The sequence below is a fragment of the Gopherus flavomarginatus genome, chromosome 1, assembly GCF_025201925.1.
Source record: "Gopherus flavomarginatus isolate rGopFla2 chromosome 1, rGopFla2.mat.asm, whole genome shotgun sequence".
NCBI lineage: Eukaryota > Metazoa > Chordata > Testudines > Testudinidae > Gopherus > Gopherus flavomarginatus.
This window is the reverse complement of record NC_066617.1, coordinates 107,260,154-107,285,847: the sequence shown is the minus strand read 5'-3', so window position 1 is coordinate 107,285,847 and position 25,694 is coordinate 107,260,154. Positions and strand designations below refer to the sequence as shown.

The window sequence follows — 25,694 nt, the reverse complement described above, 5'->3', positions numbered from 1 at the left end:
AGAGAAGGAACTGAGGGGGGCACAGGATGTGCATGCTCAGGCAGATTCTAACAGGACCACGAGACACCAGCTGAGCGTGTGTGTCCCGATCAGGCACTGCTACTGAAGATCTCCAGTCAACGGCATTGGGATGCACAGTCACCTAGAATGGAGCACCCGCAGACAAACACATCTCGAAGAACCTCAGTTACTGCAAGGTGAGTAACTTTCTCTTATGCTACATCAACCACTGCCAGCATGACTGGTCTTCACTGTCTTCCTATGCAGAATTCTTGTACAATAATGCAGACCGTGCCTTCACAAACCACAGCCCCTTCTTTATCAACTATGAGTACTACCCCTAATTTCACCCATGACTACACACATCCTCGACCAATCCATCTGCCTCATACCTAGTACAATATAACCATCACATCCAAAAGGAAGTGAAAGGACATCTTGGTAAGGCGAAAGAGGACTACAAAAGTCATGTGGACAAACATAAACAACAGGGCCTTACCAACCCTATAGGACAAAAGGTATAGGTTTCAACAGAACATATCCTCACGGACAGTCCTAGATTCGGCAACAAATCAGCCCAGTAACCTTCAAGCTCCAGCTCCCTTGATCTCTTAGAATCCACCCTGTAGTCCATGTCTCACTTCTAAAACCATACACCGAGAACATATTTCCCCACAGAGCCTAGCTGCTGCCCTCATTGGCACAAATACAGGGTCAGGAGGAATACATTGTACATGAAATCCTTGACTAAGATCAAGGAGGGCAAATTATGGTACTTGTTTATTGGGAAGGTTATGGCATGGAGGAACACACTTCGGAGCTAGCTGAAAACATTTGTGCTCACTCTGGTTCAGGCCTTCCACAGGAATCACCCTTAGAAACCTGGATCCCCTGTACCCGTCCCTACAGAAGAGGTCGATGTCATGATCCAGGGATCTCAAAGCTGGGATCAGCCACATTCTAATCCAGTACCTGGCTGCCTGCTGGTAGTATCTTACATGAGACTCATACAGCCCAGCCTCAGTGTCAGGCTCCTCCCCTGAGATCTGACTGACAGAGTCCAAGAGTGAGTGATTTGACAGCTTCCAATTCCTGCTGCTGTGTTAAGTACAGCCAATAGGTCAGACAACTGAGCTCCATCCTGCCCCAGACTGTGTGCCTTGTGGTTCCTGCTACCTTCTCCTGCTACCCCAGCTTGATCTCCTGTCATTCTGAGCTGACTTGACTCCTGACATCTGACTTGTGGTTCCCCACCTCCAGTTTGTCTCCTGCTTCTCACCTCCCAGAATCCAGACCTAGCTGATTCTTGACTCCTGTCTCATGACTACAGACTTTGACTTTGCCTACTACGTCTGGCTGCCCATGACCTGGCCTGTGAAACACCCTTTCTGTGTATTCCTCATTTTTGTCCCACCTCTTTCTGTTTCTTTTTACATCTCTCTCTGGTTTTCTTGTCTTTTCTTTGTTTTTCTCCTCCTTCTGTCTCTTTTCTTCTTCCTTTTGTTTTCACTGAACTATGGGGAAAAGTGTGCCTGTCAGCAGCAGGGTTTTTTGGGGGCGTGAGGAGAAGGCAGTGGGCAGAGCAGGTACAAGGCCTATGTCTGATTGCTCCCTGAACCATCTAACATGCTCTCTTCTTCTGTCTTCTGAGCATGGTATGGCTGAGACAGGAGTGAGTGGTGGGTGTGGGAACCAGCAACATGCCTTCCAAGTGGTCTGTACACTGTCCTCCTGTGGTACAGAGGAAAGTCTTCTTTGGTCAGTGAGATGTCCAGGATTTTAGGACTATATTCACCTAGGAGTGTATTTAAAATCTAAGGGCAATCTTGGGGGGAAAAGCAAACAACTTACAACTTCAGCTTGGAAAAGAGGAGACTAAGAGGGGATATGATAGAGGTATATAAAATCATGAGTGATGTGGAGAAAGTGGATAAGGAAAAGTTATTTACTTATTCCCATAATACAAGAACTAGGAGTCACCAAATGAAATTAATAGGCAGCAGGTTTAAAACAAATAAAAGGAAGTTCTTCTTCATGCAGCGCACAGTCAACTTGTGGAACTCCTTACCTGAGGAGGTTGTGAAGGCTCAGACTATAACAGCGTTTAAAAGAGAACTGGATAAATTCATGGTGGTTAAGTCCATAAATGGCTATTACCCAGGGTGGGTAAGGAATGGTGTCCCTAGCCTCTGTTTGTCAGAGGATGGAGATGGATGGCAGGAGAGAGATCACTTGATCATTGCCTGTTAGTTTCACTCCCTCTGGAGCACCTGGCATTGGCTACTGGCGGTAGACAGATACTGGGCTAGATGGACCTTTGCTCTGATCCAGTACGGCCGTTCTTAAGTAAATATACTGTTCTCTTACTACAAAATGTGAAGCAACTTCCTAGATCGTCTTCACCAGCAACATGTCAAAATACTTCTGCACTTTCTGCATACCTATGTGCACTCACTTTTCCTTGTATTTGATATTGTAGAATTGCTCTTCTGTCATTGAAGATGTGATGGATTAATACATTTATTTATGTACTGTTGTTTAAATAGACATTCAAATTTCAACTTACATTTACATATTTCTTAACCAGGAACCTCTTCCATACAAATTCACAAACACTATAGTTTGGTCTAATTTCTACTACATCGTATTATGTATAGTTTGTTTGTTTGTTCTACACTTTTTAACCATTCCGTGTTCTCCATTCTAGCTTTGTGTCTCTTAGTCAAAGTTCAGACTATCCTTCTCCCCCAACAGTGACTCACAACCCTTGAGCTCCTGACTATACAGTAAGCTCCAATTTCAAAGCAACATGTGACTAGACCCCTGACCTCAGCTTTCTTACATAAGTGTTTTTTCTTCTCCGCCTTGCCTCAAGCATGCTTCTAGACTAGGAAAAAATTTTACGCTACAAGTTTGCATCTCAAGGGAAGTTCCAGATTCTTTTTCGTTTTACTTTCCATACACTGACTGAAGCTAGTAACTGTCTTTGATGGATCAGTTAGAGAACCTACTCTCCCTCCACTGAACCAGAAGAGAAGGGGCTGCTGTAAAGAGGTCTCTGTCCGTTAGCATGAATTTGTCCGTATTTATATATGAATGCATGCATTCACTCTAGTGTGACTATTTGAGTCACTGAAGCCTCAGTTAAATTTACATTCTTTTCTATAAAATGTCATCCTATTGACTGTAGCCCTTTAACAAATACTATGATGTAATATTCCAGATCCATTTTCAGTATGTAAAATAGCTTGTTTGTTAAACTAGTTTTCCTTAACCCAGGCCTTGTGGTATTTGATGGGTGTATTTTCATTTTGGGCAAAAACTGCTATTCCCTTAATCATGTTTCCCACTGTAATAACTTATTCATCAACCATCTCCATCTATATGTGGGTAAATATTGTAGTTAAAATAATACCTTTCCCTCCATGGACTGAGTAGAGGCCATATTCTCTAAAGTCAGCAGTTTTGGTAGTTTGACCCTTCTGTAATAAATTTTAAATCATTCATGAAATATAACTATTGAGGTAAAATCAACCTTTGGGCAATGTATTCCAGCCTTGAATAAAACCAAATCTCAAAACAGAGAGTATTCTGTTATAGTGTACTCTGGTTCAAAATGAAATAAACTATGTCACAATGTCTTAATAATATAATCTGCACACACATTAGATTAGCAGTTTATGCCTTGGCTTGTTTTTATAAATTCTAGTTGAAGAATGAATAAACTTTTCCTTTCATTGCTCCAGCTAGAATTTGTATATCTGATGGGGAACTGGAACTCTCTTTTCCTGAAAAGGAAGGAGGAACATAGGCAGAAAGAGAGATTAAATGAACTTTACTTCAAGTAGCAAATATCCTCAATTGGCATGAGGTAGAGACTAAGAAAAAAATAAGTATTGAATGTGATTTTACTGCTCCTCCCTCCTCCCTCCCCCCACCCCCCGAATGAAAACTGTGGAGTAATCAAGGATCAGGTAAAGTAGGTAAACATTTGTGGGGAACTAAAAATATCAATAAACCTGTGATGAAATGCATACACACACACACACATTGGAATTCCGTTCATTTGAATTAGCCAAATTCTTCATTTAAATGCTTGAGAAATATGTAATCTTTTTTACATAAATTCAGGAATTCTTCAGTTAGAGGACTCAATCCAGCTAATAAAGACTGCTAACTTTAGGTGGTTCCTTCATCTGTTTGTTTATCTTATGTACTTCAGGTTGATTACAGTATTTATGGAATTGGCCTTACTACAGTTATCACAGTACATTTCTCATTGACAGTAAGCATTGTTTCTGGAGATGCCAATTAAACACTGCAAGGAATAAGCAGTTTGGCAAGAAATTTCAAGAGAGTTGGCTAGCACTTCTAGTGTGTAAATCCTTCAAACACAGAATTTTCTTCAGAAATGCTCTGCTCTTACCTGTTAAGAACTGCATTGGATGACTTTTTTCTTTGGAATTTTCCATTTCATGCGCTTAAATCTGACTGTTTTTTGGAGCGAAGGTTCCCCACCATCTAGGAGATTTTTTTGTTTTAATATACTCTCCTGTCTAAAATCAGATCGCCCTTGATTTGTGGGCAGACTGACTCCACATCGGTGTTTCCCTTTGGCTACATCCAAACATCATACTTAAACTTTTTGTAGTGGGTTAGCCGTTGTCCCTTCACCTCACTGCATCACTGGGATGTTGCCCACTAATGGAAATTACAAATTGAACATGAGGGGCCCTGGTGGCGGGGGAAGGGCCAAGCAATATCATGGTCTAAGCCCCTCGGGCCAAGCAGAGCAAACAGTCTTAAGGGCTCAGGCCCTGATGCAAGGCAGAGCAAACCAACAGTTTTAGGGAGCTCATGCCCTCAGGCAGGGGAAAGCTATAAGCAGTCTAGCGGCTCAGGCCTTCAGGCAGGGTAGAACAGTTAGTCTATCACCTGATGTCCTGGCTCAGGCAGATGGCAGACAAACACAGGTGTCTTGGCCTAAGGTGGGGAGGCTGCCACCCCAGGGGGCGGGTTGGCAGCAGGAGGTAGGAGGATTCAGGCCCACCCTACTCCACCAGATCCCAGCTTGGGGCCCTAACAGCGGCGGAGGGTTCTGCCACCGAGTCAGTGTGAATCCTATCACAACACACTGACTTGGGTTCTAACAGTGAAACTGAGCTAACGTCTGGTTTCCCTGGGCTACTTCCTACCATAGTCTGGGCGAGGGGCTCCAGAGATATGATGCCTACTTCAAAGCTTCTCTAGCACAATCAGGAGTGCCTGATTCATACTCAAATTTGCATTGCAGTATGTGCTCTCTGATTGTGGAGGAATCTTTCCTGCTCTGTTATGGAATGGAAAATTGTACACCTTTATAACAAATATCAGTGCTCAACAGTCTCTTTGGCAATCTGATATTTTAGTTAAACTGAAAATAAACTGGTTGTTGGAAGGGCTTATGTGAAACAGAAATATATTTGCAAATAAAGCATTATGCCTTACTATGTAGTGGTTCAGTTCTCCTAAAACTTTGTCACATGCTCATGATCTATGAGCAAAACAGAAAGATGTGGTTCTTCTTCGAGTGCTTGCTCATATCCATTCCAGTTAAGTGTGTGCGTGCCGTGTGCATGTTCGTCGGAAGATTTTTACCCTAGCAACGCTCGGTGGGTCAGCTGGGCACCCCCTGGAGTGGCACCGCTATGGCACCAGATATATACCCCTGCCGACCCAGCCACCCTTCAGTTCCTTCTTACCGCCCATGTTGGTCATTGGAACAGTGGAGAGTGGCTTAGCTGACCTCCACTTCCCTAGCTACTCGTAGTTCTCGTGTATATAGTTATAATACTTTTATATATATATTTATATAGTTATATGTTTTTTCTTTACTAGCATAGTTAGTTTAGTAATAGTTAGCGGGGTTTGGGGAGTAGCCCCTTCCCCGCACCCGGTGCCGGAGCCCATGCCCGGCTCACCGGGTTTTAAACCGTGCTCGGCCTGCCACAAGCCGATGCCAACAGGAGAGCCGCACGACTCTGTTTGAAGTGCCTTGGGGAATTGCACTTGACAGCTGAGTGCCACATTTGCGAGGCTTTTAAGCCGAGAACAAAAAGGAGCTGGACTTTCACTTACCCCTCCGCCCTTGGCACCGAGCGATGATCAATCGGCGGGCAGAAGCTCCTCCTCTGCATCGGACCCCGCCGGTACTGCCAAGGCCTTTTGGCACCAGCCGTCGCCGGCACCGAAGTTGACTCGGCACCGCTCCCTCTCTCCGAGGTTGAGAGCCTACGACGACTCCTGCCAATACCTGATGGCTCCCCAGCATGCGCCGTGGTTGAGCTTACTGTTCCTGCTGCTTCCGTGCCAACTGCACTGCAGCTAGAGAGCTCGTCTAAGTCGGATTGCCCGGCACCGACGCATGCCGAGGCACTGACGACGTCTGCACCATCGTTCCCGGTCCCACGAGAGCCGTCGAATCCAGTGCCTGACAGCTCCACAGCGCGCGCCGTGGTTGAGCTCCCTGCTCCTGCTGCTTCCGTGCCAGCTGCACCGCAGCCAGAGAGCTCGTCTAAGTCGGATCGCCTGGCACCGACACTTGCCGAGGCACCGACGATGTCGGCACCGTCAATCCCGGTCCCACGAGGGCCGTCGAATCCGGTGCCTGACAGCTCCCTGGTACGCACTGTGGTTGAGCCTACTGTTCCCTCCATGTTGGAGACATTCCCAACAGCGAGGGATCTCATTGCCGTGACAGAGTCGATGTTGCCTGACCCCGGCACCCCCAGTGTGAGTACTACAGTCTCTTGGCAAGCCTCCCTTGATATGACCATCCTCTGTCGGCACAGCAGACAGCACCGCTCCAGGTCCCGTTGGCACTCCTGCTCCCAACACCACTTGCAGTCTCGGTGCTGTTCTCCTCGGTACCAGTCGCTCTTGCCGCACCGATCGGTATCCTGTTCGCCAACCCACTACTCTCGGCACCGTTCCAGCTCCCGGCACCGCTACAGGCACCGTGACTCCCGTAGCCGCTCCTGACGTCGAGCCTCGAGATCTCGGTCGACCTCCCGGCATCGCTCTGGTCGCAGGTCTGGATCTCGTTCCAGGTACCGGTATGCCTCCCAGTACCAGTCCCCGGTGCCAAGTTGGGCAAGGTCCGATAGAATCAGAGACTCTGACCATGGTTTTTCAGCACCTCCATGGCCATCCAGACATGCATCAGTGTCATCCCATGTGGACAGCTCTTATGTTCAGGACCGCAATTCTGATGTGCCCACCAACAACCTGAGAGCCCATCAGGACCTCCTAAGGAGGGTAGCACTCTCTATGGACCTCCAGGTGAAGGAGGTTCTGGAGGTAGAGGACCCGGTAGTGGGCAATCTATCGGCGGTTGCCCCACCAGAGGGGCCCTACCCGTTTGTTCGAACCATCCAGGCGAATGCCGATACTATGTGGCAGTCCCCAGCCTCTATCCCTCCTGCGGCCAGGGGAGTCGAGAGTAAATATATGGTGCCCTCTAAGGGGTGCGACTACTTGTATGTCCATCCTCCTCCCTGCTCACTGGTCATTCAATCCGTTAAGGAGAGGGAACCGCATGGCCAGCAGGCGCCAGCCCCGAAATCGAAGGAGGCTAGGCGAATGAACCTACTCGGCTGCAAAGTGTACTCTGCAGGGGCCTTACAGCTCTGATTGGCAAATCAACAAGCCTTGCTTAGCCGCTATAATTATAACACTTTGGTGACGGTACTTGAGTTTATGGAGCTTCTCCCTCAAGACTCCCGCCAAGAGTTCACTGCCCTCTTGGAGGAAGGGAAAAAGGTGGCCAGAGCTTCCCTTCAGGCCTCATTGGATGCAGCAGACTCAGCAACCTGGACTCCGGCCTCGGGTGTTGCCATGAGGCGCATCTTGTGGCTTCAGGTTTCAAACCTCCGGCTGGAGCTGCAGTATACCATTCAGGGCTTACCATTTGATGGTAAAGGCCTCTTTGCGGCAACGACAGCCCCAGGCTGCAAAGCCTGAAGGACAACAGGGTCCTAATGCGCTCTCTCAGCTTGCATACGCTGGCGACCAAATGCAGGCCTTTCCGTCCCCAGCCACACCGCAATACTCTGTGCCTAGCCAGAGACAGGACTTTGGCAGACGGCGCAGCCAAGATGGTCGCAGACGACCATCAGGACCCCTAGAGGGCCAAGATCAAGGTTCCTCGTAATCACCACCGGTACCAAAGACGAACTTTCAAAGGTGCGCCTGAGGGCAGCGTACCCGTTAGTTTGTAACCAAACACGCCAAGCTCCGCATCCGTCCTCTCCAAGTTTGGCTCAACTCGGCGTACCGCCCGGACAGGGAGTCAATGGTCACGATAGTCACCATTCCCTCGAGTACCCTAGGCTCCCTAGAATGGTGGCTAACTCCCTCCCTGGTGTGGGCAGGGATGCCGTTACATCCGCCACAGCCCTCACTGTCCCTGACGACGGACGCGTCATCTCTCGGCTCGGGTGCTCACCTTCGTCACCTTCGAGCTTAAGGCCTTTGGTCTTCTCAGGAGCTGGCATTCCACATCAATGTCCAAAAATGAGAGCAGTCCGCCAGGGGTTCCAGCAGCAGCTGTGAGGCCGTGGTGTCTCAGTGTTTACAGCCAACACAATGGCCATGTGCTACATAAACAACCAGGGAGGGACATGGTCCTCCCCCTTTTGTCAGGAGGCCATCCATCTCTGGGACTTTTGCATAGCCCACTCGATAAATCTGGTAACGTCCTTTCTCCCAGGCATTCGGAACGCCTTGGTGCTTCGACTCAGCAGGTCTTTCCTGTTTCACCAGTGGTCGCTCTGCCCCGACGTGATGCATTCTGTTTTCCAGAAGTGGAGACTTTTCCCCACATAGACCTGTTCACTTACTGCAAGAGCAGGAAATGCCAGATGTTCTGCTCCTTCCAAGGTCTCTCCCCGGGATCGATCTCGGACGCTTTCCTGATGTTGTGAAAGGGCCAACTCCTTTATGCCTTCCCACCATTCCCGCTGGTTCATTGGGTCCTGCTCAAACTCCGCAGGGGCAGAGCGCGCATCATCATGATCACTCCAGCACGGTTCAGGCAGCACTGATATACCATGTTGCTCGAGCTGTCAATAGCCAACCCAATTACCCTGCCACTCCACCCAGACCTTATAACTCAGGACCACGGCAGGCTTCGCCACCCGGACCTGCAGTCTCTTCACATCACGGTGTGGCTGCTGTGTGACTAAACTGGGGTAGCAGGAAGCCTTCCACCTGGTCAATGTACCTGGCCGAGTGGAAGCGTTTCTCCTACAGGTGCAAAACGCTTGATCTTACTCCTACTGAGGTCTCCATCCCCTCTATTTGGCCTACCTCTGGCCTACAACAGCAGGGCCTAGTGGTGTCATCACTGAGGGTACACTTGGCAGCCATCTCTACCTTCCCCCCAGGCTAAAGTGGTCGTTCCGTGTTCTCACACTCTATGGTTTTGAGGTTCCTGAAGGGCTTGGAGCGCTTACACCCTCAAGAACACCGCCCAGCCCCAACCTGGGACCTCAACCTGGTTTTAACCAGACTTATGTCTCCCCCATTCGAGCCGTTAGTGACCTGCTCGCTGCTATACCTGTCTTGGAAGACAGCTTTCCTTGTGGCCATTACATCGGCCAGATGAGTCTCCGAGCTCAGGGCTCTTACAGTGGTTCTGCCGTACACTATGTTTCACGATGACAAGGTGCAGTTACGACCACACCCGACTTTCCTCCCTAAGGTGGTTTCGGCCTTTCATGTTACCCACACTCAACGCAATGGGAGCAACAATTGCACTCCCTGGACGTCTGTAGAGCGCTCGCATTTATGTTGCACGGACAGAACCATTTCGTAAAACGCCTCAACTCTCTGTCGCGGTAGCAGAGCGAAGGAAAGGCCACCTGTTTCCTCTCAGAGAATCTCATCTTGAGTGATGACGTGCACCCGCACTTGTAATGATTTAGCTCATATTTCCCCAAGCCACATCACCGTGCATTCTACCAGGGCTCAGGCTTCATCTGCCACCTTGCTGGCTCGTGTACCTACCCACGAGATCTGTCGCGCAGCTCCATGGTCCTTGGTCCATCCCTTTGCTTCGCATTATGCTCTGGTTCAACAGTCAAGAGATGCTGCAGCCTCTGGCTCAGCAGTTTTACATTCTGCCACATTTCACTCCGACCCCACCGCCTGTGTAAGGCTTGGGAATCACCTAACTGGAATGGATACGAGCAAGCACTCGAAGAAGAAAAGACAGTTACTCACCTTTGTAACTGTTGTTCTTCGAGATGTGTTGCTCATATCCATTCCAAACCCACCCTCCTTCCCCTCTGTCACAGTAGCTGGCAAGAGGGAACTGAATGGTGGCTAGGTCGGCAGGGGTATATATCCGGCGCCATAGCGGCGCCGCTCCAGGGGGCACCCAGCCGACCCACCGGGAGTTGGTAGGGTAAAAATCTTCCGACGAACGTGCACGCGGCGTGCACACACCTAACTGGAATGGATATGAGCAACACATCTCGAAGAACAACAGTTACAAAGGTGAGTAACCGTCTTATTTGCAGAAGATACTTTTATCAGAACTTTCTTTCCAGCCAAGATAGTTCCTCTTTGTCTTTTAGATCAGTGTACTGTCAAGTGTTGAATTGGTTACCTTTTTATTTTTCCTTTTGATTTGTCTAATCTTTAATATTTTAGTAAACTATTATGTCAAAGGATAGTATTTAATTGCACACTGCTGTTTTATTTAAAAGATCAAAGCTGTTCTCTGAACAGTTCTGATTAACTGTGAAGACCCTGTGTTCAGAAGTAATAGGTGTATTAAAGCATTGCCAAGATTAATGTGGGGATGACTCTATGCCTATTTTCAGAATTGCAGGGGGCCGAATTCTATCAACAATCAAGATGCACTTGATAAAAGGCCGAAACAGTGGGGATCCCTTCTGTCGAGCAGCAGAGGAAGTTTTACAAGATTTGGATTTGAGGATTAAAAATATTATCAATTCTCAACATGAAGCTGTGACTGCTAGCACCACTGGAATGAGTCCAGCCCGGGTAATGGGCCTCCTTTTGTTCTACTACTATATAGCTTTACAAGAAAACCAATGTCTTTTTTAATAACTTGAAATACAGAATAATCTTTTTCCAATCATACAGAATAGTGTCATTTCCTGTGTAGCGAAGTACACTTAAATTTGTTGAAAGACTCTTTAAATCCTTTAGGATTATAATGTGGTTTTCAAAAAGCCATTATACTTTAACTAAAAAATTCTTATATTAAAATGATAAACTTATTAAATTGCATTTTAAAAAGTTATTTTATTGTTCCCATTCATAACAGAGTTTGTAAAATATTACATATTTATAAAATAACTCATCTGTTACTAATATGAATATAGTTTATTTTATTGGGGAATTTAAATGACAATTTATGTTAAGATGCAGTTAAGGCTGAGAGTACATATAAGTAATTTAGGATAAAATACATTGATGACATAGTTATCCCAAAATCAATCTATATAAACTCAGAACACACTACATTAAATTTAAATCCAAACATGTTAAGATACAATAATGCATATCCAAAGAACTTAACTCTGCTCTGTAGAGACCATGCAATAATGATATGATTATGATTACTATTTGTGGTCCCAGATTATATTAGCGATTTTAAATTGACTTGTAAAGACTCAATAGATTTTTCTCTCTGTCTTGCTCTCCCCATTTCTCTCTCCGTCCAAAAAGGGTGGGGGGGGGGAGGTATCGCTACAGTGCAGAATTCAGGTTACTTAGGTGGTGAAACTGTGATTTCCATAATTTTAAAATATTTGGATTTCTTTTAAATTCTGATTTTTCCTGGTTTATAATGCTTTGTTTTGGGATCTCTTCAGTGCAGTAATAGGTAGTTATAGCCGTGTCGGTCCCAGGATATTAGAGAGACAAAGTGAGTGAGGTAATATCTTTTATTGGACCAACTTCTGTTGGTGAGAGAGATAAGCTTTCAAGCGCACATATCTCTTCTTCGTCACCCACTTTGTCTCTCTAACATCTCTGTAATGTATTTTACTGTAGATTACTGATATGTACCCTCAGCCTTAACTTCATCTTCATTTCCGTTTTGTCTAGGAATTTTCTTTGTTTAGTGTTCATGTATAAAATTTGAATTAAAAAAGTCAGAATGCTACCATTTGATATTCCTAATGATTTGAAGAGATCCCTTAAATTATTTTCTATAGGTTTAATTTTCTGTGTCCAGATTTACCAGTATGGACTGGCTGCTTTATGCTACTCTGAAGGAGCACAAGCAGCTAGAGTTTATATCACATTTGCCTCTCTTTTAGTGTCCCCCAGTTTCTACTTCTTGCCCTTCTCTGTTTCCCTGTGCGATTTCCCTTTTGTGCAGTTTCCCCTTACTCCTTTCCTCCATATTTTCCATATAAACACATCCTACTTCTCCCACCCACTGATTCTCTGCATGTGAACATTTTCCTCCTCTATCCTACCTTCTGAATAGATCTGGTGGAACAGGTAGCTTTTGAAAATAAATATTTAGGATTAATAGTCACTCTTATTGTTGTTTTTCATAACTGAAAGTTTTTCTGCCAGCAGAAGCTTCTGCATGAAATCTTATTATTTAGGAAAAACTCTCAAAGAACTGTTGTATCAAAATGGCTGCCATCTCTTCTTGTTCTCAATGGAACATAAGACATAGGTTGATGTCCCCTATCAACATGGCCACCATTTCCCTTGTTCCCTGCAGGAGAGAAGCCAAAGATGGTGGCATCCTATATTGTGAGGAAGTGAAGAGGAATACTTGGGCCCATTGAGAACAATGGGGAATAGAGGCCCTTCTCTAAATGGGCAACTGAGGGCAGCCTGTAATGTCAGTCCCTTTGAGAACAATGAGAGATTCAGCAATTATGAAAAAGTGCAGTTTTTGGTGAAACTCTTTGTAGAAGAATATTATTCTTTAGTGTCTGCTGAAAAAATGTACAGTTATTAAGAATAATAGGGGCAAAATAGCCATTCATTCTTGACAAAAATCAAATATAGCCTATGTTTATGAGTTCAGTGAGGTTTTTTAACTATATGGGAGACATGAAACATCTGTATTTTGTGAAGATCTTTTTGGACAAACAAGGCCCAACACTGGGTGCTATATTTCTCATAGGATTCACTAATAGATTCCATTATAAAGTCTCAGAAAAATAGGTTTTTTATTCACAGTAAGTGCTGTGATTTTTGGGGAGGGTATGCTGTATTTTTTGTACCTAACAAAGGTTAATCCCTCCTTTTAGTGCAAAATTCAACTTCATTTTCACTATGGAGCCACAACTGGTGCTTTAACAATGTAGTATTGCTAGGAAGGCTGTCTGTCTAATTCATTTCTGAATAAAATGCACTTGAAAAAGTTGCCTTGCAGCAAACAGATACAAAACTTTTAACCTGGCAATATTTTTCTTTGCCATATCTTGATGTTGTGGGAATCCCTGGGCTTCAGCTAAATAATTATTCCACAGGGGAGGAAGCTTTGCTTTAATTTAATTATATGAAGCCTGAATTAATGGTTAATGGGATTTTTCATCACGTTCTGAGAAGTTTATTATTCTGGCCAGAATGTGGCTATTGTGACCTGGATTGATCAATATAGGACCTGGAGTAGCAATAAGTCATTCATGAGACACTAGTCAATTTATTTTGGAGGCAAGAAGAAATGGGCCATGGGCATAGCTTTAACAAGCATCAGAGAAACGATGCTTGCATGTGGCTGCTTTTTCCATTTAAGTCTGAATGCCTTAATTTGTAGTGGAGCAAGACAGTTGTGCCATGACACAACATGATATTGTACAAAAGTCATTATGTGGTAATGTAATGGCTGCATTGGCTCAGAATATAATTTTAGGGAAGTTAAATCGTAATGAAATAGACAATTCTGTTTTAATTTTAAGTGACAACCATAGCTGTAGTTGCTATTTCTATTTACTAGTTGTTAACTTATAGTAAATGTCTGACATATATTGCTATACTTCTTGAAAGGTAGATGCACTAACTGGTGTAATCAGGTAGATAGAAGAATAGAATTTGATTTATTCAAGAAGATTGTTTAAGATTAGTTAACTGATTCTATACATTCTGTTGCTACTTGTCCTATCTTTTAGAACAAATTTAAACTGCAGTAAGAAGTGACAAGGAGTCCTGTGGCACCTTATAGACTGACTTAAGCTTTTGTGAGTGAATGCCCACTTCGTCAAACGAATTCACCCATGAAAGCTTATGCTCCAATACTTCTGTTAATCTGTAAGGTGCCACAGGACTCCTTGTCGCTTTTTACAGATCCAGACTAACACGGCTATCCCTCTGATACTTAAACTGCAGTGTGCTTTTTACATGTAAACAAGAAACCCTGTGGTTTTAAAAAATCTACTACTGTACATTTAAAAAACAAACACTAAACTTCTGTGCAGAATTGTTACTTTTTTTTACCTTTCTTTTTTTTTTTTTTATAGCAACCCTGCAATTCTTGCAGTACCATAGTGGTTATGAAGTTCTTTGTCTCTGCTGCTGAGAGCAGGATTGAGCATTTCCAGATGTAGATTATTTTCTTTGAGAACTTCTCCATTGTTGTGGAAAATCCTGAGGGATTTATTTTATGCCAACCTGGAGGCTGTTATACATAACACACCTCTGGTCAGGTCTGTGAAAAGAGTTGGCTAATTGGTAAAAGGGATTGGTGTTAGACTGCCCCAGAATGTAGCTGTGTGCCCCTTAGCACTCAAGAATATGTGATGGAGAACTGCTCATTTTCTTCCCAACCTAACTTCTGTAGTGCAGTCTCATTGCTCAGACTCCGATATTTATCTGTGTATCTTATTAAGCTCATGCTTCCATCTAGCAATTAGCTAAATATCACTAATTGCCTGAGGTTAGGAGGAAAATTCCCTTTGGTAGGTTATTCCATAATTGTCTGTGGGCGATTTCTTGCACCTTCTTCTGAAGCACCTCGCTGCTGTTGAAGATGGATTCCTTGTTGATTGGTTTGATGCATTGTAGCATTTCTTATTGTATGCTGCTATTAATATTTACTTAGATGGAATAATTTCTATTTACTGTCAGCCAAAATTACATGCCATAAACCATGGCACTGCCTACTGTGGCAGAGAAACTGTGAAGGCCTTACTAGTTCTTTTGGATGAAGAAGCTGCCAATCTTCCCACCAAAAACAAAGCAGAACTATTATATGGTGATGAAAATGTAACACCATTTGGAATCACCTCTGTCTTAACGCTCTTTAGGTGAGTACTAGTAAATCTGTAAAATAAAATAAATGGTCTGAAGAACAAGAATAATATTCTTGCTTATGCAAAGCAAATAATTTAGTAGCAAACTAAGAGATGTATTGTCAATTTGCTGTCAACTTTTTAAGTTTGCATTTTTTTTGTTTACTCAGTATGTCTAATTTTCACTTCATTTGAGAATAGTGTGTTCATAGCTCAAAAAACATAATTTTAACACTAGTAACTTATTCAAAGAAGTGAATCTACCACACTAAAAGGTCACTGTTAAGTAAAAGTAAGAAACTTTACACAAACTGAGGGATTCTTTTTGCCAAAATAGTGGAAATCACATTTATTTCCTTTTTTCTTTTCTTCCCTTCAGACTCTAAAATCTCTTAACAATTTGTACTTCTGTAGCACCTTTATTCTGAGGTTCTCAATTGCTTTACAAACAATAAAACTCTCAACATTGTGTGATAGGTAAGGGATCACTTCATCCTCCACCTAAATACAGTCACGTCTGGGGTATAATACTGTTTGTAAGTTCTTATGTTATAAAAATGTTTTACCTATGCGGTGAAATGTATCACTTTCCCCCAAAATACCATATTCTGCTAATCTATAACACTACCAATACATTTGCATTCCAGGGTGGTCACTGGAAGAAACATAGGAAATATTAAACCTTACTGTAGTTTGCCATCTTATTTGTTAGTTTAAAATTCTCAGTTTTAGGATCAAATGACTTGGTTCTAAGTCTCTTCTGAATTTTAACAAATTTATTTGTTGTGTCAAGAGATTTCATTATTTTTTATACTGAACGGTCTCAAAAATCTGTTTAAACTTAATGGTCAGCTGTGCCTGGGATCTGATCACTTTCCAGAAAGCTATGTTTATTTTTAAGGCCAAGGTTGGAAGAGAAAACTAACATGTCTCATGTATGAAACTTTGAGAGATTCAAATCATTTCTCTTTATCCCTCCCCTATAGCTCTGTGTTGGCCTTGACAGAGCTTTCAGTTTAAATGGTTAGACTGGATGGTTCCAGGGCTTTATCTTTTGATTCTTAAGCTTGGCAAGAAGTTCACAATGAAAAAAACCTTCCACAGAGGTACTGGTAAGAAGTGGCTACAATTTCCTTTATCTGATATTGATAGTATTTTGTTGCTGGCGTCTATGTATCTTTTGGCACTAAAAGTACCAATATTAACAATAAATCATCAAAAATATTTTAGAATTTTCCAGACAAAGTGAGATTTTTCTCACTGAATCAGTCTCTTCTGTGTATACTGCAAATCTGACAGAAGATGTTTCATCCTTCCCTTATTAGATGGATCCCTGCTGCTCTCCACTGGAGACTATATTGAAACAATTTCTTGTGTGTATATATTCTTGGAGTGCAAATACTTAAGGAAAATAAGGGGTGGTTGTAATTATTGTGAAGTCTTATTGATGGCAGAAAGGGGTTACCTGCTGTGTTTCCCATAGCATTTTCAGCTTTTCTTTTTTAGCCACCAGAGAAAATGCATTGAAGAGAATATCAAAATAAGGAGACTGCTCCAGTTAGGGCTACTATCTGTGTTTTTTAGGTAAATTTGTAATGAACATGGACTAAATATTTCCATAATGTATTAAGAAAATGTACACAATTCTATCTTCTCTGGCTCCCTGCCTCATTGATAAGCCTTCAAGGTCCTACGTAACTTTGCTTCTCCCAGTTTTCTATTGTCAAAGTTATGTTGCTACTCCCATCCCCTTCATTCCATCAAGGATGCCATCTTTGGCATTCCATTTGTCTACTTCTCCCATAACTGTTTCTGTGCTTTCTTCCATGTTGCCTCCTACTCATCAAATGCCCTTCTGTGATGGGGTGCCTGGCCCACACTGGGCTTTAAGGAGTTAATAGAGCCCTTGGGAGGCTGCACAGGAGGCAGCCATCAGAGATGGGCTGCGAGGAGCAGCCAGTTGGGGCCGGGCTGTCACCTGTAAGAAGCACTGCAGAGCAGCTTCAGTCACTCCCTGGAGCTTGAGAAGGGAGGAAGACTGGCTGCTTGTAGGCTGAAGGCAGCAAGCACTTTGGACAGAACAGGACTGCAGGCAGAGACCCGGGGAGCTAAAGGCAGCTTCTGGCGGACTGCACGGATCTGCAGGCTGAGGCCTTGAGGCAAGGGCAAAGAGTGTGCTGGGACCGCGGGGAAATGGCCCAGGGAGATCTAAAGAGGAATTGGAGGGGATGCAGCAAGTAGCTGCCATCTACAGGGTTTCTGGGCTGGCACATCGAGTAATGGGCGGACCTAGGACCCTCCTCTCCAGTTGCCCATGGGGAAATGGTGGAACTATGCAGTTGCCACTGGGGAAAGTGGCTGGACAGATATTGCAGAGCCCCCAAAATGGGGGAACCCAGAGCGTAACATGGACGAAGTGCTGTGTCACTGAAGGGGATGCCACGGTACTGGGAGTGACGTGGGTCTCAGAGCAGAAGTGATGGAGGCGAGGGACCACCAGAAGAGGGTGCACTGGCAAGAAGAGCTAATTCTTGTGACAGCCAGTAGGAGGCATTGGAGTGGTGAGGTGCACCCCGTCACATCTTCCTATACTGGTCTGCAAAGCTAATAATATCCTGAAGACCCACTTTTTGTAGGTGTTGTGGAAGGAACTAGGTCACTGAGCTAGAGAAGCTATTGATGCATCTGAGGAAGTGGGTATTCACCCACAAAAGCTCATGTTCCAAAACGTCTGTTAGTCTATAAGGTGCCACAGGATTCTTTGCTGCTTTTACAGATCCAGACTAACACGGCTACCCCTCTGATACTGATGTTGGCAATTCATCTTGCCAAATTTGTACCTCATCTTGCAGAAGTCTTGGCACAGCTAAAAGTGTCTTAATGAGACTCAGATCTTCGAGGGAACACCTAGAAAGGTTCCATCTCTGCTGAAATGAAACCGCTACTTGTCAGAGCAGGCACATTGGCTGACAGTGATAATAAAGAGGTAACCATTAGGTGTATATTTCCAAGCAAAGAACAGGTTTTGTTACTGCAAGAAGCAAAACCACTCGTGTATGCATCCAAGTCTTGTGTCAGTGGAAATGAACTATGCACAAACTGAAAAATAGAAGTGTAATTATCTATCTGTGAAAACTGCCATCTGAGTGTGGGTGGGTGGGTGAGAGAGAGAGAGAGAGAGAGAGAGACAGAAGTTACTGTAGAGACTGACCAGAAGCCTTTGAAGACAATCATGGGAAGAAACTTGCTGTAGCACTGCCAGTGCCACAAGTAACAATGATGTGCCTGCAGAATCACAACTTTGTGGTTAAACTTAAATCCTAACAGCATATGACGGTTGCTGAAACCTTAAGTCAGAAATGTTATTGTACTTCCCATCAGTACTTCACATGCACACAGGGCGGAGTTTTTTTGGGGTGGGGAGGTGTGGGAGAAGGGCGGGAGAAGGGCAGGAGAAAGGATAGAGGAACAGAAGCTTGTATTCCTCCATTCCCCCTGTTTCTGAAGGGCTCTTAAGCGTAGGAATTTTTGTTACAAAATGCTGAAGTGTAATTAGTTAAGAATTTATTCTTTTTTTTTTTTTTTTTTTTTTTTTATTAATGTAGATCTCCGGCACAATCCACTGGGTCTTCTCCAAAACCTCTCAGACAACGTATTAAAACATCTGTTGGTGAAAGAAAAATTAAGGTGTTGTATGGTTGTTTTTATATAATATTATAATATATATCGTATGAATGTAATATAATAATACTTTTGTGTTATGCATTCAGTCCCTATCTCTCTCTCACACACACATATACATAAATAAATTGTGTGTGTGTGTGTGTGTGTGTGTGTGTGTGTGTGTGTGTGTGTGTGTGTAAATAATATTAATACATATTGGTAATTTTTACCAAAATCCCAATTTGAAAAAGGATTCCATAAATGAAGAAGCATATTGGTGATTATATTAGTTATATCTCCTTAAAGAGGGAGCAATACAGACATAGGCCTGACTAGAAGAGTGACATGATAAATGAGAACAGCAAAGTTTGTAGGAAAAAAGACTTAAAAACTTGTTTGTGGACATGCCATTCTAGTGCATGGAGGTATGTTGAATTAATCTATATATTTTCATAGTCTGTGTAATTTAAAAAAGTATAATAAAAGCAAAAATGACGACAAACACATGCGCCTTAACTCTTAATTTTGCATTCCTGCTAAATTGGGCTCTGCCAAAGACCAACAATGGAATTTTTCAGTATCATTTTATGGGCATCTTTTTATGTTTCTAATTTCCAAAATCCTGTTACAAAGCAAGAACTCTCTGAACAAGAAACTTAAATACTTAAAATTAAAAACTTAAATTCTATATCTTGTTGTGGTGTTCAGACAGAAATCTTACTTTATAATAGTGAGTTATATTGTTAGAAACATCATTTAGGAGAATGTCTTTAACAGCACTGACAGCTCCATGAATGCTTTTTTAGCAGAAGTGCAAAATTTAGTCTGTGTTGGGACTTGCTAGGACTAATCCCTCGCATGTGGATGTTGGGAGCTAAATGAAAGTTGGCCATCTAGTTCCAGCAGATGGATTCTAGCAATAGATGAGGAAATAAATTAGATCCATTTTAATAGATGAGGAAAGAATAAAGTGGTATTATTAATTTGTGGTAAAATGTACTTATTTTGCAATAAGAGCAAACAGTAGACTAGCATAACTAAAAGTAACTTTCCGTAAGTGGGAAATAATTTTTAAACAATATTATTTGGGGTGTGTGAGGAAGAAACAAAACAATCACCACCTCCTAGTGCCAAAATGAATTAACTTGGCATGTTGGGGCAATGTTTAGTTATTCACAGAGTGCAGCCTAGTGCGTGTAGTCCTCTGTGACATAATGTTATCAGGGGTCTCAACCCCAGGTAGATTTATTGGGTTTTCAGTACAATTCCTTGTGGAACTGAAATAAAGCAAACCATCAAACTTGAAGCATGTCTGTGTATCCTAAATATATTCCTGTTTCATATAAATAGGTTTAGCTATCAAATAAATGAAGGAACAATCATGGTAAACTAAGAGTGAAATTAAGCCTAAAACAGATTCCAAAAATATGTCAGCTGAAAAATAAACCAGATAACAATGATTTTAGTCTGCTTGTTAGTGATAAATTAAACTCTGGTTAGATCCATCAAAATATGAAAATATGTTAGTTAAAGTACATTTTAGGGCCTATTGAAATCAATAGGAGCTCTTTTGCCTGAATGAAGAGTTCAAGACTCGGTCAATGATCAATTGTGTTCAATATCAGAAAGTCCAGAGTGTTTATTAATTAAAAATAATTATCCTTAATACTCAAAAAAACCCTTTCAAGTCTCTTGAAAGACATGCACAGGAGTCAGGCTTCCATCACAGAACTTACCAAAAATGTGACTCTGGAAGCTGATTCTTGATTACTAAAACATTTTCACTTTTTCAGCAGGGTAAGAACAGAAAAATAATGTAAACAATAGTACGGTAACTCCTCACTTAACATTATAGTTATGTTCCTGAAAAATGCGACTTTAAGCGAAACGATGTTAAGCAAATCCAATTTACCCATAAGAATTAATGTAAATAGGGAGGGTTAGATTCCAGGGATTTTTTTCACCAGACAAAAAACATATGTATACACACAGTAAGTTTTAAACAAACAATTTAATATTGTACACAGCAATGCTGATTGTGAAGCTTGGTTGAGGTGGTGGAGTCAGAGAGTGGAAGAGGGTGGGATATTTCCTGGGGAATGCCTTACTGCTAAATGATGAACTAGCATTTGCCTGAGCCCTCAAGGTTTAACGCATTGTTAATGTAGCCTCACACTCTACAAGGCAGCACGAATGGAGGGAGGGGAGATAGCATGGCAGACAGAGACAGAGAATCATGCCCTGTGTGGGGGCGGGGGGAGGGAGAGAGAGATGTGCACTGCCCCTTTAAGTATGCTGACTCCACTCTTAAGTACTTTGCCTTTAAAGAAATCAGGAAGTTGAGACAGCAGCTGCGGCCAGCAAGCTCACTCCGTCCTGAGCCCTGTCCTGTCCCCACCCTGCTCTATATGAAGAAGGGGTAAGTGGGGGGCAGAAGTAGGGGGGGAAGGGGACACCCTGACATTAACCCCCTTCTTCCCCTCTTTCCTGCACAGCAAGCAGGAGGCTCCTGGGAGCAGCTCCGAGGCAGAAGGCAGGAGCAGCACAGGGTAGTGAGGGGAGGAACAGCTGAACTGCCAGCAATTGGTAGCCTGCTGGGTGGCTGCTGCACAGGGGACTTAGGGGAGTGGGAATCCGATGAGGGGCTCCCTCATCCCAACAGTGCTAAGCAAAGATTAGTGCCTAATACTTCTAAGAATTTTTTCCTTGAAAAAAAATTCATATGGTTCAAATTAGTTTAATTATATCCAGATTACTGAAGATTTTTTAATTGCATTTAATTGAAAAGTCTACTTACGAAGCATAAATTATAATGCAGACTATTCAGACAAATGTAAGTTTGTTGGCTAAAGACTACCTACAATCAAGTCTCTTATTTTAGGGGTGAAAGGCAAACAGATTGGCATCTTGTAGTAGTAGTAGTGTTCTACTGTATTATTTTTAGAATGTATATGGCCTCTTTACATTGATACTTCATAGTTACAGGACCAGCATCTACTGTAGCTGCAGACAATTGGCACAGAATATATAGGGGTTTATTTAAAGTAAAATTTACTCTTCTGTCTCATCATGTACACCTCTACCCCTTTATAATGCCACCCATTATAACACGAATTCAGCTATAACGCGGTAAATGAACGCTCCAGGTGGGCTGGGCTGTGCACTCCAGCGGATCAAATCATGTTCGATATAACGCGGTTTCACCTATAACATGGTAAGATTTTTTGGCTCCTGAGGACAGCATTATATTGAGGTAAAGGTGTACTAAGCATTTCTTTTTAACAATTAAATATTAGAGTCATTGCTAAGAAGAGTTTTATTCATATTTCAAATAAGTCAGTAATTACTTAGGAGTTGTTCTTTCATTAATGCTTCTCCTCAGGAGCTTTTTAAGATGTGCAAATTGGTTTTCTCCCCAAATGGTCTAACATATTCTGTTGCAATGAAAAGCATCGGTCTATGGGCTTGTCTATACAAAGCAGTAATACAAAGTACAGGAGTGTGATTTCTAAATCTTGCTGACATGGTGCACATTAATTGGTTCATATAGACCCTGCTGGTGTGAACTAAAATTCCCTGCTGAGCTTTAATGTAATACTGTGTAATAAAGATCTGTAAGAAAATCTGGTAAACGAAAAGTGGAACACTTGTGTGCACTAATTTTTCCAAAGAAATGTATCCTCCAAAGCAGTTGTTTACCAAAGCATCTCTATAGGCAGTTATGAATACAACTACAGATTTGTAAGTTTGAAACCAGGAGCAAAGTGTGTGTGTGTAGTTTTAAAAAATACAGATGGTGGACAAAGCAACTGGGTTATTGTGGATTTGTGATTTTAGAGTAAAAAACTGTGGAGAGTTTCCATTGTACCAAATTTCAGCTGAATGAGTTAGCGAATTGTAAGTGAAAGCATGAGGAATAATGCAGTATAATTTGGGGCATGTTAGTCCCGTAGCTGCTTTGCAATTCAGGACAGGGGCAGAAGACGCAAAAATGTTTGCATATCCCATTCCTGAAGAGTTATTGGAGGTGGTACAAAAAGATCAAACATTCCTCAAAAGGAGATCTAGTGAGGAAGTATGCCTATTCTTGACTCCTTGAAGAAAGAGGAGAAAGTATGCTCCTGCTCATCCTCCCTACCACACTTGCAAGAGCTGGTAAGTATAAGAGATGATTGGATCTCCTGCATCATCTTCTGGAAAAAAAGTAAGGAGGCAGATCAAATATCTAAACATTCTCAAAATTCATGTTTAGTCTGAAAGAACTAAGAAGTTTTGTAAGGTGGGAAAGAGGATTATTAATTTATCTGGACTAATTCATTCAGCCCTATTTTTGAGGTACATTGAATCATGCAGCTATGTCACTTAGAAAGGTTTAGGTGCTCTTTGGCCTGGATTGTGCCTGCCTTATTTTCCCTAACTTCAGTGGGATTATTTGTATGACTATCTACTCATCAGGGTGAGTAAGATGGTCAAAGTCTGACTTCTAGCAATTAGATGCTACAAAGACTTAGGCCCATAGTCAACCTTCCTTGAAGACTGCTTACCTCTTCCTCAGGCTACTCTTGCCTCTGCTTCCTTTTGCTAAGAGGGCTGCTTTTTGAGAACCAAGCTTTCTCTTTAGTCACACAAACTTATCTGTAGTTCTTTACTTAGTGGTCAGAGTGAGGTGTTCATAATTCTGTATGATGCTTTTTGGATTGGGTTTGGTCCTTGGTTGAATTCTTTTAATAGATTCATAGTGGATTTTATTTTTTCATTGAAGAAAACCCTCATTTTCTATTTGCGAATCACACGTAAATCTGGGGTTGAGATTTTACCAGAGACCGAATAAACATGAAATGAGAGTTTAGGTACCTTTGAGAGTGATCTGTGGTAGTCCTTACTCTAAGATAATTGTATGATGACTGCTTCTAAAACAACTTCAGATATTTCTTCTATGATAATTCTCATGGAAGGCAGTTAGCTTCTAACGTCTAGTTGAATCTGATAGAAATAGAAACAGTGGATATAGGCGACAAGAGTTTAGCCAAGTAATGCTTGTTTTAGAATACTATCCTCCTCCTTCTCCTATCCACTTCCCTTCAACCACTGATTGTAATACGAAGGATATCTTTCATATATATAGATATAGATATAGATAGATAGATAGATATAGATATATATAAAAAAGGCAACTCTATTCTCTGGTATTAGTTTTAGTGACTATGTCCATGTACTGCGGAAAAGCATCTGGGGGTCATAGTGGACCACAAGATAAGATAAATATGAGTGAACAGTGTAACACTGTTGCAAAAAAAGCAAACATCATTCTGGCATGTATTAGCAGGAGTGTTGTAAGCAAGACACAAGAAATAATTCTTCTGTTCTACTCCCCACTGATTAGGCCTTAACTGGAGTGTTGTGTCCAATTTTGGGCGCCATATTTCAGGAAAGATGTGGACAAATTGGAGAAAGTCCAGAGATGAGCAACAAAAGATGATTAACGGTCTAGAAAACATGACCTATGAAGGAAGGTTGAAAAAATTGGGTTTGTTTAGTCTGGAAAAGAGAAGATTGAGAGGGGACACAGTTTTCAAGTACATAAAAGGTTTTTACAAGGAGGAAGGTGAAGAATTATTCCTTAACCTCTGAGGACAGGACAAGAAGCAATGGTCTTAAATTGCAGCAAGAGAGGTTTAGGCTGAACATTAGGAAAAACTTCCTAACTGTCAGGATGGTTAAGCACTGGAATATATTGCCTAGTGAGGTTGTGGAATCTCCATCATTGTAGATTTTTAAGAGCAGGTTAGACAAACAGCTATCAGGAATGGTCTAGATCAGTAGTTCTCAAAGCCGGTCTGCCGCTTGTTCAGGGAAAGCCCCTGGCGGGCTGGGCCAGTTTGTTTACCCACTGTGTCTACAGATTCGGCCAATTGCGGCTCCCACTGGCTGCAGTTTGCCTCTCCAGGCCAATGGGGGCTGTGGGAAGGGCGCCCAGCACATCCTTCGGCCTGCACCGCTTCCCGTAGCCCCCGTTGGCCTGGAGTGGCGAACTGCGGCCAGTGAGAGCTGCTATCGGCTGAACCTGCGGACTCGGCGGATAAACAAACTGGCCCGGCCCGCCAGGGGCTTTCCCTGAACAAGCGGCAGACTGGCTTTGAGAACCACTGGTTTAGATAATACTTAGTCCTGCCATGAGTGCAGGGGACTGGACTAGATGACCTCTATCATATCTCGGTACTGAGCCACTATTTCTCCTTCCGGATCGTCAAGGGATATGGGGAGGCCTTGAGGATATTTATTGGGACTGTTCATCGCCTTAGAGAATTGAGCACCAGATCTATCATGAGCATTGAGGAGAAATCTCATATCTTCCTCCTGAAAGTATGGTGACACCTGAGGTGTGGCCTTGCCCATGATGTGAACCCTATGCATGACAATAGGAGGCTCAATAACTGAAGACTCTGAGCTATGGTTGGCCTGTTGCATGTGTGCAGTACGGATATGAGATCCTGGCTCTTCTGGACTCTGTCAAATGATGGGTAGATTTTTGCCACTGGGGTGTTTTTGTCCACTCTCATGTGAGTCATCCTTGTCGAAGGTATCAAGAAACTTTTCTTGATGTTTATTACAAAACCATGCACTTGTAGGAGATCCAGAGTCTGAATCATGTCTTTGTGAGCTGCAGCTCGGGGTAGGCTCTGATCAGGATGTTGTCCAGAAAGGGTTGTAGGTGCATACCTTATGACCTGAGTCTGGTCAATGTCACTGCCAACA

General features: G+C 42.8%; 2 protein-coding genes across 3 annotated transcripts in view; one reads left to right on the top strand and one right to left on the bottom strand.

The window, feature by feature from the left end:
* PARPBP (PARP1 binding protein) overlaps positions 1 to 25,694 on the top strand; it is a 122,451-nt gene that overhangs the window by 58,871 nt on the left and 37,886 nt on the right. For both annotated transcript variants that reach the window (XM_050945730.1, XM_050945741.1), the window contains 3 exons: positions 10,869 to 11,052; positions 15,112 to 15,290; positions 18,881 to 18,962. In XM_050945730.1, the coding sequence (XP_050801687.1) occupies positions 10,869 to 11,052; positions 15,112 to 15,290; positions 18,881 to 18,962 (445 nt within the window). The remainder of the gene's footprint in view (positions 1 to 10,868; positions 11,053 to 15,111; positions 15,291 to 18,880; positions 18,963 to 25,694) is intronic.
* Positions 1 to 25,694, bottom strand: part of LOC127047652 (uncharacterized) — a 172,868-nt gene that overhangs the window by 121,030 nt on the left and 26,144 nt on the right. The window lies entirely within an intron of this gene.